The sequence below is a fragment of the Grammomys surdaster genome, unplaced genomic scaffold (assembly GCF_004785775.1).
Source record: "Grammomys surdaster isolate TR1022 unplaced genomic scaffold, NIH_TR_1.0 126178, whole genome shotgun sequence".
Lineage (NCBI taxonomy): Eukaryota > Metazoa > Chordata > Mammalia > Rodentia > Muridae > Grammomys > Grammomys surdaster.
In genome coordinates this window covers 378,263-396,881 of record NW_021620984.1, presented here as the reverse complement: position 1 = coordinate 396,881, position 18,619 = coordinate 378,263, and the positions used below count along the sequence as shown (strand labels likewise).

Genomic DNA, 18,619 nt, shown 5'->3' with positions numbered 1-18,619 from the left:
AGCATACTGATTAGGGGTAGAACTCATCTAACATGCAGGAGGCCGTAGGTGTCACTCACAACCGAAAAAGAAAATTATCTACGCTTGCAATAGGAGGGGAGCCCTTGGTCAATGTATTACTATAGCTATCCTTAAGAATTATATTCTTAGTTTTAACATTGCTAACATATGCTCAGGATTTGGTATTACAGAAATGTCTGCAACGTAAGGAATGGAGCAGAGCTTTACAAGAAGAAAAGCAGGCAAAGGGAAAAAAAAGCAAACCTGACAGAAAATTACAATTGCAAGATAAAAATATCTTACTCTTTGGAGTCCTTCATACCAATCATCTTGCTCAAACCAATGTGAAACGTAAGTCATCCAAGCCATAGACTCTTTGCACTTTAATCAAGTCAGCTGGAGAATAGTCAGCGCCTAAAGTGACAATAATGTGTTTCAAGCAACAAGTTTCACCAGGACCTCCCTATGAAGTCATGTTCAGTACAAGAAACTAATACTTGACAAACATTTCAACTGGAAAGTTTTAATAACTTCCAAATAGCTGTTGAGAGAAAGCTGAGTCAGAAAACACAAGCCTGTTTTAAAAAATGGAAACTGCAGTTCCTGAAAAGCCTCTCAAATATTAGGCCTTAATCTCACATTCTAGATACACCTTAAATTCAGTTGTTTTAATAATCAAGCAAATGATTCATAAAGGCTAAAGGATTTATAAATTCCAGAAAAATAACAAACAGGGCGCAGAATACAGCCGTCTTGTATTTCTGTTTATTTTTATTGTAGTACTTGAGTGATAGTTTTGCAGTTAGTGAATTACCAATAAGGTGTCTGCATCAAGAATTTAAAGACTGTGCTTCACTTAATACAGTGTTAAAATTTAGAGAGTCACAAAAATCATAATTTAATATCTGTTTAGTTCTGTTTGCTTCTGGAAAATAATTAGTAGCTATAATATCTTCACACATACATACATACATACATATATATATACATACACACATAGATAGATAGATAGATAGATAGATACATACATACATACATACATACATACATACGGAGAGATTGTGGATAGAGTGTATGTGTGTTGTGTTTCTATTTTTGAGTGCCTTCTCCTTCACATAAAAAGATAAAGGCAGGTTTTATCCTATGGAAAGATGCACAGGAGATTTCAGCATCACAACTTAGTTGAGAACAGTCTCATCCCTACAGTGTTCTTTATTCTTTTGAAATATTTTCATTAATACCTGCTTGCAACTTCAGATAAAAAGGCATAGCCATAGATTAATACTACAGTAAGCCTCAGGTGCTTTGCATTGTCCCTGCATCTGGACCTTGGCTCTCTAGTTCACACGGAGGATTTTGCTTCTGATAGCTCAGAGCTGGAGTCTTGGGCCCTTTCTTGCCCTCCTTGTTCTCCTGTCTTCTTTATGCTACTTTGACTTGTGATTTCTGACCTGAGTCCTGCCATATGACATATCTGATATTGAATCTTAGCTAGTACTACATACTAGAGTCAATGCTTCCCCTCCCAATGCTGGAACCCCACTCAAACCATGCAAATCTCACCAACTTCAGCTCGCTAATTAACTGAGAAACTTCAGATTTTTACCTGATTATTTCAATAAAAAAACAAATTTAAACCGAGCCAGTCTCTCTCAAGGGATGTTTCCTTTTCGACTACCAACAACACCTTTTTTCTCCTGTTACTGCTTGTTTGGACCACTATCATCATGCTCTAGGAAGTGTCCAGAAGCAAAAAACATCAAGTGTCTTTTGGTCATTTCATTAATGTGTCTTTCTTTCCTATTATATCTGTTCAGTAAGTTTTATCAAACCTTTATAAAGCCCTTTTCACCATTTTAATGCTGTTGCTTTTCAGTAAAACCTCTTATGATACCTGACACAGACTACTGAGATATGCTAATTACTTACAACTGCTCTGATTTTGTTGTAATTCTCAAATGTATTAGTGTGCTTTTATGTTGCTGTGATAGTCACCATGGCCAAAAGCAATATGGACTAGTCCCAGGAGACTCTAGCTTGTGTCAAGTTGACAAAAAAACTAACCAGTACATTAAATATGTATTGATATTTATCCTAAAGGGTTCATTTTTCTTACAGGTTACAGCATATCACCGAGGGAAGTCTAGGCAGGAACCCCAATCAAAGACCTCAGGCCAGGACAGGGAGCAGAGACACTGAGGTTTGCTATTTAGTAGCTACTCTCCCAGGCTTTCTCACCTGTTGTGGATTGGTTCTAATGCTATTTGTGTTAATTTGCCTCCCAAAATTACATGGGAACCCATGTCTGCCTGTAGGACCCTGAGGGTCCCATCTCCGCCCCAGCCTCCTTGACTTTGATTGGTGAATGAAATTCCCCATGGCCAATGAATGGGCAGGGAGGAAGAAATGGGACTTTAGATTTCCCAGGCAAGGGAATCTGGAGAAGAAGGAGAATTTAGTACCCCCATGGCAGGGAAGCAGGAAGATCAGGAGGGAGAGCTACAGAAGACAGAGTAACAATCATGTAAGAGCCTGGCAAGAGTGGCCCCAAGGGGCCTCCCTGACTGGGTCTGGGGTAGCAGAGATAGAATATAGATTTTAGTAAGCAGTAATTCAGAAATGTTGGAGGGGAGGCATTAGCAAACATGGAAGTTTCGGAGTGGTTCAGCCATTGATATTAGTGCATATTAAAAGTAAGGTTGCTTGTGTATGTCTTTCATTCAAGAATCCACAATGTTGAGGCGGTAGGAAGAAGTGTGCACACCAACTCGTTGGGGAATTTACTCTACCACTATACTCGATGTTTATATAACCCAGATCTATATGTCTAGGGATTGCACTGTCTACAGTAGTATGGGCCATCCAACATCTACTAGAAATAAATAAAATGTTCCATAGACATTCCCACAGGCTAAGCTGATAGAGGCAATCCTCAATTGAGGTTCCCACTTCCCAGGCTACTCCAGCTTGTGTCAAGTTGACAAAAACTAACCGGTACATTAAATATGTAATGATATTTATCCTCAAGCTCTTATATGGGTTCTATTTTTCTCTCATCCTTTTCTGTGAGTAATGGGCTCTTGTTCAAGACCCAGCATAAAAATGTTTTTAATATTTTTCTCATATTGTCAAAGTTCCTCTTCTAGATATATTAATATCTAGTATTAAAATATGTTTATTACTTGTGTAGATATAAAGTGTAAGTTCTCCCAAACAAAAAAAATCATGTCTATTTTTCACTGTATAGATGGGAAATATTTGCTAGGTGAATTTTTACACTTAGTGTCTGGGAACTCTGCCATCTAGTGGTGGTACCCGTGGATAAACGGTACATAGTATTGATACATGGAAGGATACAGAAGATGTCTTCAGAATGAAACGAGATTGCAATCATATAGTTTCTTGCTGAAGAGGCTAACCAAATCCCTTACTAAAGAGTTTTAGAGGTTAAAACAAAAGCCTAGATTTGGTAACTATGTTTTGTAATCATGTCAAACACCAACTGTGCATTATGTCCATTATAGTTATAGCCCAGTGTATTCATTTCTTATACACTGTTTATGAGCCACATAATAGCTATGCCTTATTTGCTGGTACATTTTCTTTATTAATTATTTGGTCATTTACATTTAAAATGATATCCCCTGTCCCAGTTTCCACAAATCCCCATTCCATACTCTCTCTTCCCTCCCCTTTACCTCTATGAGAGTGCAGATACTGATACATTTTCAAAAGCACTACTTTAGCTCTTTGGATGAGAATGTCCAATGTCTTAGTTCCACAGTTGGTGGTGCTGTTTGGAGGAGGCTTAGGAGGTGTGGCTTAGTTGGAGGAACTATGTCACTGGAGGTGCATTTCAGACTTTAAAAACCGGTGCTATTTCCAGTTAGCTTTCTCCTTTTTGTATGCCATTAAAGATGTGAGCTCTAGGCTTTCAGTCTCTACTGCACCTATACCTGTGCCTGCTGCTATACTGTGCCTACCCTATAGCCTTTAACCTTTGGGAACCATGAACCCAAATCAATTCTTTCCTCTGTAAGTTGCCTTAGTTAAGGTGTTTTATCACAGCAACAGAAGTCACTAGTACAGCTACTGAATGTTTACTAAAGATTTATTTGTGTTTTAATTGTGTGTGTGTGTATGTCTCTCTCTCTCTCTCTCTCTCTCTCTCTGTGTGTGTGTGTGTGTTTATGAGTACGTGGACATGAATGAGGGTACCCTCAAAGGTAGAAGAGAGCATCAGGTACCCTAGAGCTGGACTTGTAGGTGGTTGTGAGGTTCACAATATGAGTACTGAGAACTGAACATGGGTCCTCTGCAGAAACAAGTGCCTTTTAACTGCAGCCCTATAATTTAACCTTATTTCCAATATTAAAGGCAAAATATTTCCTGTCATGTCATAACAGATTACATTTTAACATCTATTTTTAACATCTATTTCTTGGTCATAGTCCATGTATTTTCATTATACCTCATTTAATATCAGAATGGTAAGCAGAGTTTCTCTCTTACACCTTTCTGAGGGGCACAGTGGAAATCCTTGGTTGACTTCCAAGAAAATGCATGCCAAAGTCAATCAGTAGAAACCGAGACAGGAAGGAACAAGTCACAATGAGATCTTATCCATCTGTTTGCAACTTAGAATCTAAGTCAATCTGTATAAATGCCATATATTTATTAACCACACATGTCATAAGATTATTGTGCAGATCACACATGAAAGAAAATAATGAAAATCAAATGATAAGTGTTAGCACGTGAAGTAAATTTTAGCACTTAAAATTTAAAAACTGAAGTAACGTAATTTTCAAGGCTAAATACATACTGTGGCCATAAAATATTCAAATCTACAATTAATCTGTAGTCTTAATATTAATCCTGATTTTCATATATTTCTCTCTGCATCTTAATTTTTTTATAACTTAATCATGCTTTTTAATAACTTAATCATGGACAGACTCCACATCCCTTGCTATACTGCCTTTGAGGTTGTCATGGAACTTCACTTGCTTTGCCCAGTAATAGATGGGCAACAGTCCCATCCTTGTTTGCATAGCAGTCCATGACTAAAGGACTGTTTCCTTTACATCTTTGTTTCTCTCAAATCGGCATGACAAGAACGTTCTATAGCAACCTTCCTAATGCTACAACCCTTTCATACAGTTCCTCATATTATGGCGACCTCCAAACATAAAATTACTTTTATTGCTACTTCATAACTGTGATTTTGCCATTATTATGAATTGTAATTTAAATATCTGATATGTGGGATATTTGATATGTGATCCCTATGAAAGGGTTATCAAGACCTACTGAGAACCATTGTTGTATGGCTAGTTCCCTACTCTAAGAAGTATGATCAAGAAAAGCAATGTTCTGCTCAGTCTCTAATGTTTGGCCTACATCATTGCTGCTCTGATTCTACATTTGAATTTATCAGGCCCATTTTACTTGATATCTCAGACCCAGGTATTGACTATGATTCTGAAATACTGCTATTTTCTGTCTATTCCTTTTACACCACTAATCTTCATTCCTCCACATTGTATTTTTTTCTCCCATGATATAATAAAAGTACAGTTAATTTCTAAAGTACAGTATTAGATTGGAATACTTGGAACCACGAGGAAGAGTTTGCATTTGTGTTAACAGCCTTTCCAACAAGCTTCAACTAAGAGACTCAGAGAAAGACTTGGGGAGAATCTGGGAAATCCTTCAGTGTCACTGATGTATAGAGTCCAACTCGCTTTTGATGTTAATAGTCTGTAACACTGTACACTTTCCTGAATTCTCCCCTTTGATTAAAAAGCAGTCAGCTCTTCAGCTTGCTAGAAAGAAGAGAGAAACTCATACCCACATTCCAAAACTCCATCTCCTGGTTTGTTTTTTCTTCAGGAAAACATCTTGAGCCTAATCCTCTACCAAAATAAAACATATGTTTGTCACTAATGGACAAACTGTATAGAGAAACCTCTCCTTCCAAATACCAGGCTGACACAGAAGGAAGTGTTGGCCTGGGTGCAGAAGAAGAGCCTCACCAATCTTCCCTAAGAGCTCAGACTGGGAGTTGAATATTGTATTGTAATCCCCCATTGAGATAACACAATAATTAAATTGACATGTTGTTAATGAATTGTCTTGATGCTGTGACATCATTTGTCCAAATAACTAGAATTTTGTCTTCATTGAAAAATATTTATGGAATTTTTAGTTATCTATTTCTCAGAAGTTTAACTGTAATTTTAACTGAATGGTTATCTCTCAAAATTTCAGCAAACTTCTATTAGAATGATTAAGTCATTCGAAACTGAATGTATTAAAAACAAACAAAAATGACATTATGCTTGCATCTCAGTAATAACATACTAATGCTAACAGAACATTAAAATATCCAGCATGCATTGTGATATGCCATACACTTGATATTTTTGGCTATTATACTATACAATGAAGTTCCAAGAGATATTTCATATGATTTCATTTTTCCAAGGAAATCTATCTTGAATTCCTACTGAATACACTATATTTATAACAAATATGAGTGCATTCTATCAAAATTCAGAGAAAAGCATTTTAGTTTCTAAGAATGTCAGTTTGATTCAGCAGGAAAGTATAACAAGCTGTTTTACATTTTATTAAGGGTGCACTTCCCTATCTAAAACACACCCTTTGCCTTCACTGTTTCATAAAACTCCGAGTAAATAAATTGAAAATGTTCTCAGTAAAACATTTTGTAGAATGCTTTAGGTATGCAGTTTGCAGCCCATGTATGTTTCAGGATAACCATGAATATAGCCTAATATATATGTAGATGACAACACCATGTCACTATGGCAAAAGTTTGTACACCTCTGAAGATGAATCTAATATTACAGAAAATAATTTTAAAGATAAAAGAAAATGTATTGCTCTATACTAAATATATACTCATTTCTATAATGAATACCATAGTGGTGATCATTCCCACTAATAAGAATCCCATGTCACCACACCTTTTATCTGCCCTTGAGACTTAGCCCTGTCTTAGGAGGCTCTAGCAAATATCTTGGCTCATCAAGTTGATGGTTATAGCCAAACCATGAGAGAACAACAAACTGGAAGAAATCTGAACATACGAACACCTAGACTTCCTACCTCCACCATATTTTTTTTAATATGATGGAAAAATTAGTTTCCCTTTGTTCAGTCTGTTATCTTGCATTTTCATTGTTACATGGTTAGCAACTTAGGATTGTATTTGATTGGGGATAAACCCACTTACTCTTCTTGGTATCTAGCTCTTTCTCCTGCACGTCCTGTCTCTTCACCTCTCTGTAAAGAACACACCTACCAAACGTAGACCTTGACTTGAACCAGGTTCCACATGCCCCTCTCCCTGAACAATGGGATGTTTCTCTTCCACTTGAAAATAATAAAGCTTGGACAAATTCTATCCCAAATAGTATCTTCATGTCTGAGTAAGAGACCAGAAAGGCTGATCTGGCTTGAACTGGTTATGGGTGCACTCACAATAAAGTAAGTGAGGTTTTGGGAGAATTCTCTATTTATTATAATATGCTTATGCATAATTGGTGGTGCATTTGATTAAGATTAGATGCATTTTTGGAAGAGACAGGTGCTAATTACATGATTTAATCTAATCAACTAAAACATAGGACCTAGTATCCAAACTCCTTCTCTTGAACCCCATAAAAGAAAGTCTCAACAATATGTTAAGCCATCAGGTATCTTCATTCATGTGGCTGACTGCTCTCTTGTGGTGTAATTTGAATTTTCTATTGCTGTGCTTTGAATAATTTCCCTGTTACATTTAGAAATCTGTTTGAGTCTTTATTTCCATTATTTGTATAAGAAACCAAGAACCTGGGAACAATGGTCTAGGACATGAGCCATGATTTAAGAAAACTCATTTAGGATCTGATAGCACATAATTTTAAAAATAGTTTCTGATGTGGAAGTAGTCACCAATGATGTCAGTTAGATACAGCTTCTCACACTGTCTTTAATTTCTGTGTTCATCATTCTAGGGATACACTATTACAAAAATTCAGACATTGCTTTCTTTATCAACACAGTAAAGTTTCTGCTACCACATACTGTTCTTGGTCATATGTTTATCTAGATCAGAACAAAGCATTTTTATAGTAAAACAATAGGCGAATCTGTAGGTCTCCCCTCCACCATTTTGTCTCACTTCATTCCCTGTAGTAAATAGAAAGCATATATAATGGCTAAGCTCCAGAGAGAATTCCTGAAGACACCAAGCAGAGAGGAAACAAAGTCCTACTTTGGGAAATTTACAGCACAAAAACTAGATACACAACAGACACTGTGCTTTCCCTAATCAATAACCAATAGCCACTGACAGTTATGTATTCCCCTTCCAACAGAGGCCCAAATGATCTTGGTTATAAATGGAACTGAATCAATCTTAGGAAGACAGATGTTTTAATCGCCCAACGAGCAGTGTTGACTGAATTAAACCAATTGTATTTCCAGTGGGCAATTTGCAGATGGAATTTGCACATTGAATCCTGCTTCTGGTGATAGATTATATGTGGAAACCTGTGGTGCTGTTCTCCCTCACTCTTTCACCTTGATTGATGATTCAAGACAAACTATTGTATTCAGATAGCTAGGTGAAGAAAACTATAAGCTTGCTGCAATCCTAACACTCTTGAGACACACTATTTTCTTCTGTCTAGCTGTATAAGAGTGATGTTTTAGTCAATATTTTTGTTATGTATATGCACTTGAATTTATTTCTAATGACAAATACACATGTATATACACAGTGTGTAAGAGCAGATACTTCAAGAGAATGGACCCGATGTTCAGAGAGGGTGAAAAGTAATTTAATCTTCATTAGGTAGTCAAGAAAGCTATGCGAAAGAAAGAGAGGTTTAAATTTTCAGATAAACATTCTCTTCCTACCTCTGTGATGTCGATGACATAATTAGAAAAGCGTGCAGTGTGAGGATGGGCAAATAGATGAGGCTAAGACGATGGCAAATTCTGTAGCTTGTGACAGAATTTGGACTGTATTACATGTGTGATGGGGTGTCTGTGAAGCACTGCAGACTTAGTGATGATGATATTAGGTTTGGCGGTTGATAAATGTCATCCTGATACTATGCAGACGGGTAACAGAACAGCAAAACATGACAAGGCCCAAATCTAATAAGCTAAGAGAAGATAAAGGATAGGGAAGACTCAAGGAAGAATCTATAAATCTGTCATTTGGTAGGGATATAATATATTGGGTAGAGCTTTATTAAGACAGTGTGTCAGCTTCTGCAGAGTGTTCCGGAGAGAACTGGCTCGTAAGCCAGGTTTATTGCATGTACAGTTTTGGTGCTATCTGCTAGTGAATGGTTGGCACTGTTGCTCTTTCAAAGCAACACAGGCGGGCAGAAGCAGTGTAAACAAAACAATGTACCCCATGAACATGAGACAAAATAGGCAGGAAGAGGGGGCTGGAGTTCCATTGTTCTCTCTAATCACGACCATAACAATCTGAAGATGTCACTGGGTCTCAGAAGTGCCCCATTGGGTCTCAGAGTCTTCCCCGTACATACCTTTGGTGGGGGCAACCAAGTTCCAAATTGTTTGCAGATACACTGAGTGCAAGGAGTAGATAGGATATTAGGTGGCAATGGCTAGAACTAATTCAGAAATGAGGGTTTAGACCCAAAGCATGGAGAACAGTTAGAGATGAACATTTTTTTGTGTGTGTAATTTCAAATGACTCCAATGGTTAAAGAATAAATAGAAGAAACACTAAAAAGGATGGAAAGTTGAATGAAAGAACTGATCAAAGAAAATAAAACACTGAAAAATTAATATGCTTCAAAGACGAACATTTCGAGAGGCCTTGAAGTGAGAGTATAGTTTAAAGCAATTGCCTTATTCCAAGGATTAAGAGGGAGGTGGTGTACGGTTGCTCTTGCCTGTAGTCCCTGGCCTAGGAATGCTTAAGCACAAAGACTTCTATTATTTCTGGGATCTATAGTGAGTTTAAGGCTAGCCAAATTGTATCATTGCAAATTTAGTTATGTGAGATGTCAATATGAATTTTCTGTTGCCAATAATTAAAAGAAACTTCATTTGTACTTATAATATTATGATTAAAAACACACAAAAAATAGTATCACATCAGTCAAAATAATACATCTCAGGACTACATTATAATCTGAGAAGAATTCTCACTAAAGATAAGTAATAAAATTGATGTAACAGCTGCTTTTTGAAAGGTAGTATATCTGAAATGAACCACTGAAAGAGAATGCTGATAAAAATTCGAAGCCTTAATCTCAGAAAGAATGTATAAAGTTAATTGTTACTAACTCATATGTCCTCAACTTAGAACAGGCAAAATAATAATAATAATTATTCTTATAACAATAACTAACAACAAAATCAACTGGGCTGGTGGATGACTCAGTGTGGTAAAATATTCACCACACAAGTGTGAAGACTGGAGTTCAAATCCCCAGATCCCATGAGAAACTGGGTATGTTCTGTAATCTCATTGCTGCTATGGGAGATGGGAGGAAGAGACTGGAGAATCCCAGAAGCCCATATGCCAAGCAGTCGGCTTTATTCTTCCCTTAACAGCAAATGAAGGTCCTGCTTCAGTTCTGAACTCCACATGTGCTTCATGGCATGGGTTCTCCTTCACACACACACACACACACACACACACACAGCGTTAGTGTATCCAGTAGTATGCAGTCTATATTTTCAGTCTTTTGAGCTTATAAATATATTTTAAGTGTTTCATGCAATTGGAGAAAATTCATGTTGGATCATTACTCACTTGTACTGAATTAAAAACCCCTAGCTAGAGCTGGTCCTGGTGGTGATTGTAATTCCAGCTTCTGGGGTAGTTTAGGCATAGGAATCTCAAGTTTGAGGCTTGCCTTGGGTTACAGAACAGTTGCAAGCCAGCCTAGATGATTAAGTGAGATTCTACCACAAAAAACAAAAGTCAAAAAGAGCTAGTGTATTACAGAGGTAATACGTTTGTCTGTCTGTCTGTCATGTGTGAAGCCATAAGTTCAATGACTAAGGCTGGAACAAAATGAAACAAGTGGAAAGAAAAGAAATCAGATATAAAATCTGAGCTACAGTAACTATACATTCAACTCTTGTGTAAGTATAAGAACTATTGTGATGTCACTGTTTTGTAGAGTAAATATCACTCAGCTATGAAGGAAAAACTCAGAAAATAATCTTATAAATACAACAATTTAGAAAAAAAAATGCCCGTATTTTCTTGATAAAAGTATTTGAACAAAAATGCTAGGCTTTTGGATATTGATAAAACACAATGATCTGGAATATGAAGGTATTGTTTTAGATATGTTAAGCAGAAAACTCTGAACATGATTGTGAAGATAACAATGAAGACAGTAATGTTTAAAAGAAGACAGATGGCACACAGCTATAAAAGGTGAGATCTTAAAGGTTTGTTTCCTCAGATAATGGGATTCAGGAAAAGAAGATAAGATAATAATTTATAAAAATTTATCATTTTATATATATAATCATTAGAGAAACATTAGTATTTTTAGGTAGAAACTGATGCAGACTATTAAAATAATTTTGATTCAAAGTTATTTTGCATTTTAAAAAACAATTGTGAAATGAATTGTTTAAAAAAATATGTTAAAATATGCCATTAAACAATGTAAACATTTCAATAATGTATATTAATATGTAAAGAATTATTATAAGTAAATTTATTTGGAAAAAGTCTGCATATAACTTAGATAGCATATTATTGAAATAATTATATCTATGTAGAGAAATGTGTACAAACATTAAAAATTAAATACAGATCACAAAATAGTAGGCTGTTTCTGAGTGATAAGATTTGGGAGAATAAAATATTCTTTTGACTGTTTATAATTTCATTGACTACTGTTCAAATATTTTTAAACAAATGTTCATTAACCAATATATATATATATACTTCTTAGGCAAGAAAATTCACTCAATAAAACAAGTGAAATTACTATTTTTCTATGGCTTTTAGTTTTAAAGAATATAAGAATAAAATGAACAAAATTCACAAGTGTTTTATATATGTGCATATACATATTTAAGGAAGTTCAAATATATATATACATATATACACACACACACACACACACATATATATATATATATATATATATATATATATAATGTATGTGTAATAAGATATTACACATGGTGTAATACAAAAAATAACATGGTATATAAAAATATGGTATAGAAAAAATTAACACATGGCAGTGTTTAAATATGAATGCAAATAGAACCATGCAAATAATTATATAATTAATGTTTTGCTACTGTTTGGTGAAATATTTGAAAATTATAGAAAATAGGAAGGATTAATTTAAATCATCCTTTGGCTCACAATTATACAATCTTATTGTTTTTAGTATTTATAATTTCATATAGCTACTATCCTCATGGTGATATTTTATTAAAAATAAAGAGGATTTTATACTTCTCTAAATCAGCTAATCACCGTATGCACTTCTTAGGTGACTGGCAGCACAGTTAAGTTAGAAATTGGCTACAAATGAAGTTATCTGGCTCACATGTTTAATTCTAATGAGTCAGCTGTGGCTGGGATATGTCAGCATTTCCTAACATGATTTATATGTTTAACAAAGCTACAGAGTTACTGACCAAGGTCAACAGTACAGACAATTTATCAGAAAAGGTCCATCTAGTATCTTTTAAGAACAAGGAATAATCTCTTACATTCCTGTCGTTTTGGGGCTTATGTTTTAGATGCTTTTACACAACATTCTGTGTGAGCATTCTCACTGTGTGCCAATTCGTGATGTTCTTAAAAGCTTAGATGATAAAAATAGGTCGCTTAATAAGTATAGCATTAGCCTACTTTGAAATCCTGGATTAGGTAGTGAGTACAAAAGAGTAAGGTTATTAAATGGTTTTGATTTGGGCTCATGAAGTAACCACTTATAATAAACTGAAAATTTCAATGTGAAAAGCAAAACCCGGGAGTTGTGTGTGAGGTCGAATACTTGGTTTCAACCAGAAAAGCAAGAAACCAATTCGAAGAGCTAAAAATGTGAATAAGTTAATTTTAGCATACATCTAAATATTTTTATTGTGACTATGCAAATATGTGTTTATATGTGTGGCGCTGAACATATGTGCACATCCGTGGATACGAGAGGACAGCCTTGGCTGTCCTCAGGACTGTGGTACATCTCCTCTGAGATAAAGTCTCTCATTGGCATGGAGCTCCCCAATTAGGCTAGAGTTCAAAAGATCAGAGAGTCCCAGCTTGTCTCTACCTCACCAGCTACTTGAGACTATTTTTCTTTTAAATCAAACAATCAAATAAACAAAAGCCATAAAATTTCTCAGCAACTTGCTTGCTAAGAAATTCTGATTAAAAAATATGCTGATTTATTGTTTACTAAGCTCTCAGGGGAGCTAATTCTGCTAGTCTTAAGTTTAGTAAAAAGGTTATAGAATCTGTTTAGGACCAAAGCAAGTGACAAGGCTAGACTTTAAACACATCCCACTTAGAATTTTTAACCAAGGATGCATTGGGTTGAAGGGCCAAATTGCAATCACAAAAGACTTCAAGGCAAAACTTTGATTGCGTTTGCTCACAAGTTACAATAATTGTGGAAAGGAAGTTTTTGACTACTAGTCAAAACTACTAGTCAAAAACTTTAGGTAAAAAGTCTTATGATATCAAATACATAATATATTGTTTGTTAGATGCTATTAATATTTTAGCAATGTAATAAGTAATTTAAACCATAACTATTCAAAATACTTGAGTTAGTACTGGAATGATTACAATGGGGAAAAAAAGCAATAAGAGTACTCTTTGCACTCTTGAGAGGGACTGAGAATGCCAGAGATCCAGAGCCTGAGCAGTTCTAGAACAAGTTTCCATTCCTAATTTTAAGAACCAATCTGAATGCCTTTGCTCCTCATCCATAGAATACCTGGGCTCTGCAGTTCTTTGCATCTTAGAAATGATTCCTTCAAATCCTTTGCCATATTTCCATCTTTAAAAAAATTCTAGATAGAAGTGTGGGTGGCTTATGCCTGTAAACCCAACACTCCAGAGGCTCATGCCAGAGGATTGCTGTGAATTTCAGGTCAGCCTGGGCTCCAGAGTGAGCTGCAGGCCATGCTCCCTGACAGTGTGAGGCTCTATCTCAAAAGGAAATACTGCATAATTACACTTATCATTGAGATTTACTCAAATATATATTGAGATGCAGAGAACTAGACGTAAACTGCTATTAAGCAACTACACAAATTTTAAGACTTTAGAGCGGATATTTGTATAATAAAAACTATTTTATACTACATTAAACATGAGTGTTCCGTGTAAACCAAGCTTTTTTTTTTTTTTTTTTTTTTTTTACTTTCCAATCACAACTTTTCTGTATGTGTAGCATGACATGTCTCTTATAATGCATGGAATTCCTGGAAAACTAACAATGTTTGTAATTTGTAATTTAAGGTGAAAGAGGTAAATGGTGAGCTGAAGTACATGGAAAACTACTTAAGGAACTCTGTTCTGAATCCCCCAACTCTGAGCCTTTGGTATAAAATAAGCACTGACTGTTCTAACATCCTCATGGACACATGAGGATTTAGTTCATGGCTCTTCTTCCAGGGTTTACCTGAACATGGTATTTATCAGGCAACTTTGAGAAAGCAAATGACACTGATGAACTATGTCTTACTGTGGAAGACATATTACTATCCGTTTCTGTGTTTTTGGGTTTTATACATTGGTATGCAGAATTCCAGGAATTTGGAGATAGCCTAACAAACCATACCCCTTAAGTATTTTTTCGGTAATAAAAGCAATATCTATCATTGCAAAGGGAAACTATTTCACATAGCCATTTCGTGACTGTGCCGAACGGACAAGCTCTGACTCCAAATTCAGGATGTCCCTTCTCCTTGCTTTTTGGCAAAGTCTAGAAAATCTTAAATGACTGAATTTCCCTTCAATCTTTCTAAAAATGAGAAAGAAAATTTCTTTCTACATATAATGGCAAAAGTCCCTAACCAGCTGCTTGCTTGGTTCTCTGCTCCACTTGGATGGAAGCTTCAGGTGAAGAAACTTTTCCAATACTGGCCTCTAGGAGTTTTTGGTTCTGTCAGTGTTGGCATCTGGGGTTGTGACAGTAGGTAGTTGGAAGTAGTAAGTCTACAGTAAGTAGTTAGTAGAAGTAGGACTGGGATATGGAGGTTATTAACCGTGCTAATGTTGACAGTTTTCATTCTCTGGCCTGAGACCTTTGACCCTGAAGATTATGAGCTCTCTGAGTTTTTTTCTAGTGCTCAACATCTGCAGGTTCTCTCCCTCTGCCCTGGCCACTCTAAAACTTTCAGCTGCCCTTTCAATTTTCAGTTGTCATTGCCAGAGCTGACGATATCTATCTGCCTCTGTCTCAAACTACGCGGGAGCCAGAGAACCCAGAGGATTGTTTAAAAACTAGAGTGTCAAGTGTGGTTGGAATCCATCAGGCACGGGGTTCCCCTCCCCACCTGCGGCAGGATTCATGGGTGGGTAGTTTGTGCAGTCCCTAAGGACTCCACTCCATCATTCCCTCAGCATTCAAGCAGTGATTGCTCACACATTGTGCTAGGAAACCTGTCTCTGGGGCTCTCAAATTCAGTGTTAGACAGTTCTTGCTTCATGTCAGACAACACAGCACTAACAACGATTTTAACAAAGATTTAACAGCTTCACCGTGCCCAAGGAGAGGTGAGTCCTTCTTGGAACTTTTAACTAACGTCAGATGAGAAATCAGTTTTCCTCTAGGTTTTGTTTCTATAGCAGGTTCTCTAGGGGAATTTCTAAAATTCTCTTTAGGCGTTCCCATGTAATTGCTTGTGTTCAATTCTCAAAGGCACAGCCTCATTAACAATGGAAGAATAACGGCCATATTATCAAAGGATAGCATGTAGTCATCGGCACTGCAAGTGCCACTTGTTAGTTGAATGTGTTTCTAACACAAATGAAGGTGCATGATTAATAAGTTAATAAGATAACGTTCCCTGTCTCCTAATAAGTTGTCTTTGAAAACAAAATATTCTTCATAGGATATTTATCCATGAAAATACACTGAAGATCACATGGCTAGAGTTTCAGTCTTCCATGCATAGACATGGCATCACCATGAATGGCTAACTAAACTGTTTATTCAAATATTAACCACTGCTATTCTTCTTGTATATATCAAATCTCAAGTAAATCTAGATTATGGGAAGAAAATGTTAATCCTTCAGATTAATGGAACATTCAGTTTGCTCTTCATTGCAGTGTTTCAGAAAATAAAATTAGGTTAAACTAGAAATTTTATAATTTTATTAATAATGACACAGTAATCACTGTTGGCCTTCTATGGCTCAGAAGTTAAAATAAATGTAACATATAAGTAAAATGTCCATAAAAGATCATATTCTTCTCTGAATTATTATAAAAACTTTCTTGGCACATCTCTACTCAGACAAAGGACTTTAAAGCCATTTACAGAAAATAATAACAAAACCAGCCTAACTATAGTAGTCTATACTTAGAGCAGATTAATTTTAAAAACTAATTTTCTAAGCTAAATTCATTTGTAGATTTCTATACGTGATGCTATTATATATTGTCATAAAAGTGTGATTTTAGAATTCCAATATATTTCTTAATTATAAAATTAAAGAGATTGAATTTTTAAAGGCAACTATAAATAATACCTTCTTATTGTTTATAATAATAATATTTCTTATTATTAATAAAATAATAAAATATTTTATTATTTTAAAGGCAACTATAAATAATATTTTATGTTTCTTTAGCCATCTATTAAAATAAACACAAGGAGATGTTAGAACAACATAAATTTAAAAAATCTAACTAGTCTTTATTTATATGTTTGTAGACCTCACTCAAAAACATTTTCCTTTTATGGATGTCTTTTGAAATAGCTTATTGATTCCAATTTAGAAAACTTTCCAAGAACTCTTAATGTGCTAAAACTACCATTTGTTACATTAACCCATAAATAATCCACTAAAGCAAGTTTTCCAAATTTTCTTGAACTGACAAGTTTTCAGAGTCACTTAAGTTTGCCAGACAGCCTCAGATTTCTGCCTTCAAACACAGATCTATAATCATGCCCCTGTACATTCAGGTTGCTGCATCACCTTGTAAAATAAAGGAATATTTGTAGGTTTCAGTCACTAGTGTTACAGTGTTAAGTTCTCCCCATTCTAAATGATAAGAGAATACATAAACCAACAAATGTATAGAATATTTCCCTCATTTTTTTAAATCCTCATAAATCCCCTTGCATCTAACTAGTTTTGTGGTTATTGTAACCTTGAAACAATATGATAGTAATAAAATTGGCAATTACAATATCATATTATTAAATTGAATAATTCATATTTCTTAATCTATGGATGTGTATTCTTTGGAGGATAGTTTGTTCTGAGTAAGTTAGAAATATAACATATCTTCAAATCTATGTTAAAGACATTTATATGAAATATATTTGATATGTGATTGATACATGAACTAACTTTTTAGTGTATTTTGTGTATTCTAATTCATTTTAATAGCATAGATTTCGCACCTATGAATATTTGCTTACAAAAATGTGGATACATCTGTAAGAGGACAAGAAAGTATTTTTATGTTCTCCTTAATATACAATAATCTTTTCTCAGCGTTAGTATTGCCCTTATATTAAAACATTTCTTTTTTAAAGCGTTCTTGGTACACCCATTTCAACGGGAGAAAGGAATCTATGCAAATAAATCTTGTGCACTGATGGAATAACATTCTAGGCTCTAGACATTTTTATACTTAATAACCTTAGAAATAACAGCTAGCATGTGTCAAGAAACAGCCCCAGCTTCCACACAGGGGGAATCCACATATATGTTGAGTTCTTACTATGCCTTATAATACTCAGGTGTGTGACTGCAAAACTCCTGGGATTAGCTTTTCAGGCATCACGACTTGCACAGCACTGTAGGAGGCTCAGAGCCCTAGCCTGCGACCTCAAAGTGCTGGTCACCGATGTGAAGCTAACTCATTTCAAACATCATCTTCTTTGATTGGGTGCCGATCGGAGTCTCCTACACTGCAACCCCACCTGACCCTTACCTGGAGGAGACAGCAGCTGCAGCTCTGGACAACAGCAGGTGCTGAAGCACGGTGGGCCAAAGGGACCGCCCCGGCCCGCTCACCCGCCACACCCTCCTCACCGCCCACTCAGCTCTAAGGGGCGGGGCGCCCCTGAACGTCCCTGAGCCAGAGGCATGTTCCGCCCACCCTCCACCGTGCGGGTGGGGCAGACAGCGCTCTGGATCCCGCCCCAGAATCGGACGTGACAAGCACATCAGTGTCTGATTGGAGAACATGTGAAAGGGAGGCGGAAGTCCCTGGTGACCCCTGGAAACAAGCCTGGGAGTGAGTTGGTTACCTAGCAACGCGGCTATTGTGCAGAAGATGCTGATTCTTAAGCTTTGAGTCAAAGCTTCAAGTAGAGTGTGTACATTGAGATTTTAAAAGGTGGGGCAGAAGGAGTATGGCCCACCAGCGTTG

The 18,619-nt window shown here is 36.0% G+C and overlaps 1 protein-coding gene across 3 annotated transcripts in view; it reads right to left on the bottom strand.

Moving 5' to 3' along the window:
* Nucleotides 1-18,251, bottom strand: part of Wdr17 (WD repeat domain 17) — an 89,558-nt gene extending 71,307 nt beyond the window's left edge. For 2 of the 3 annotated variants that reach the window (XM_028757689.1, XM_028757692.1), the window contains exon 1: nt 18,179-18,251. Coding sequence is in view for 1 of the 3 variants with exons in the window: in XM_028757688.1 (XP_028613521.1) it covers nt 304-369 (66 nt within the window). In the remaining 2 variants the exon portion in view is untranslated. Of the gene's footprint in view, nt 1-303; nt 415-18,178 lie in introns of those variants that run through there. The other variant, XM_028757688.1, reaches the window with a different exon arrangement.
* Nucleotides 18,252-18,619: the final 368 nt, after the last annotated feature.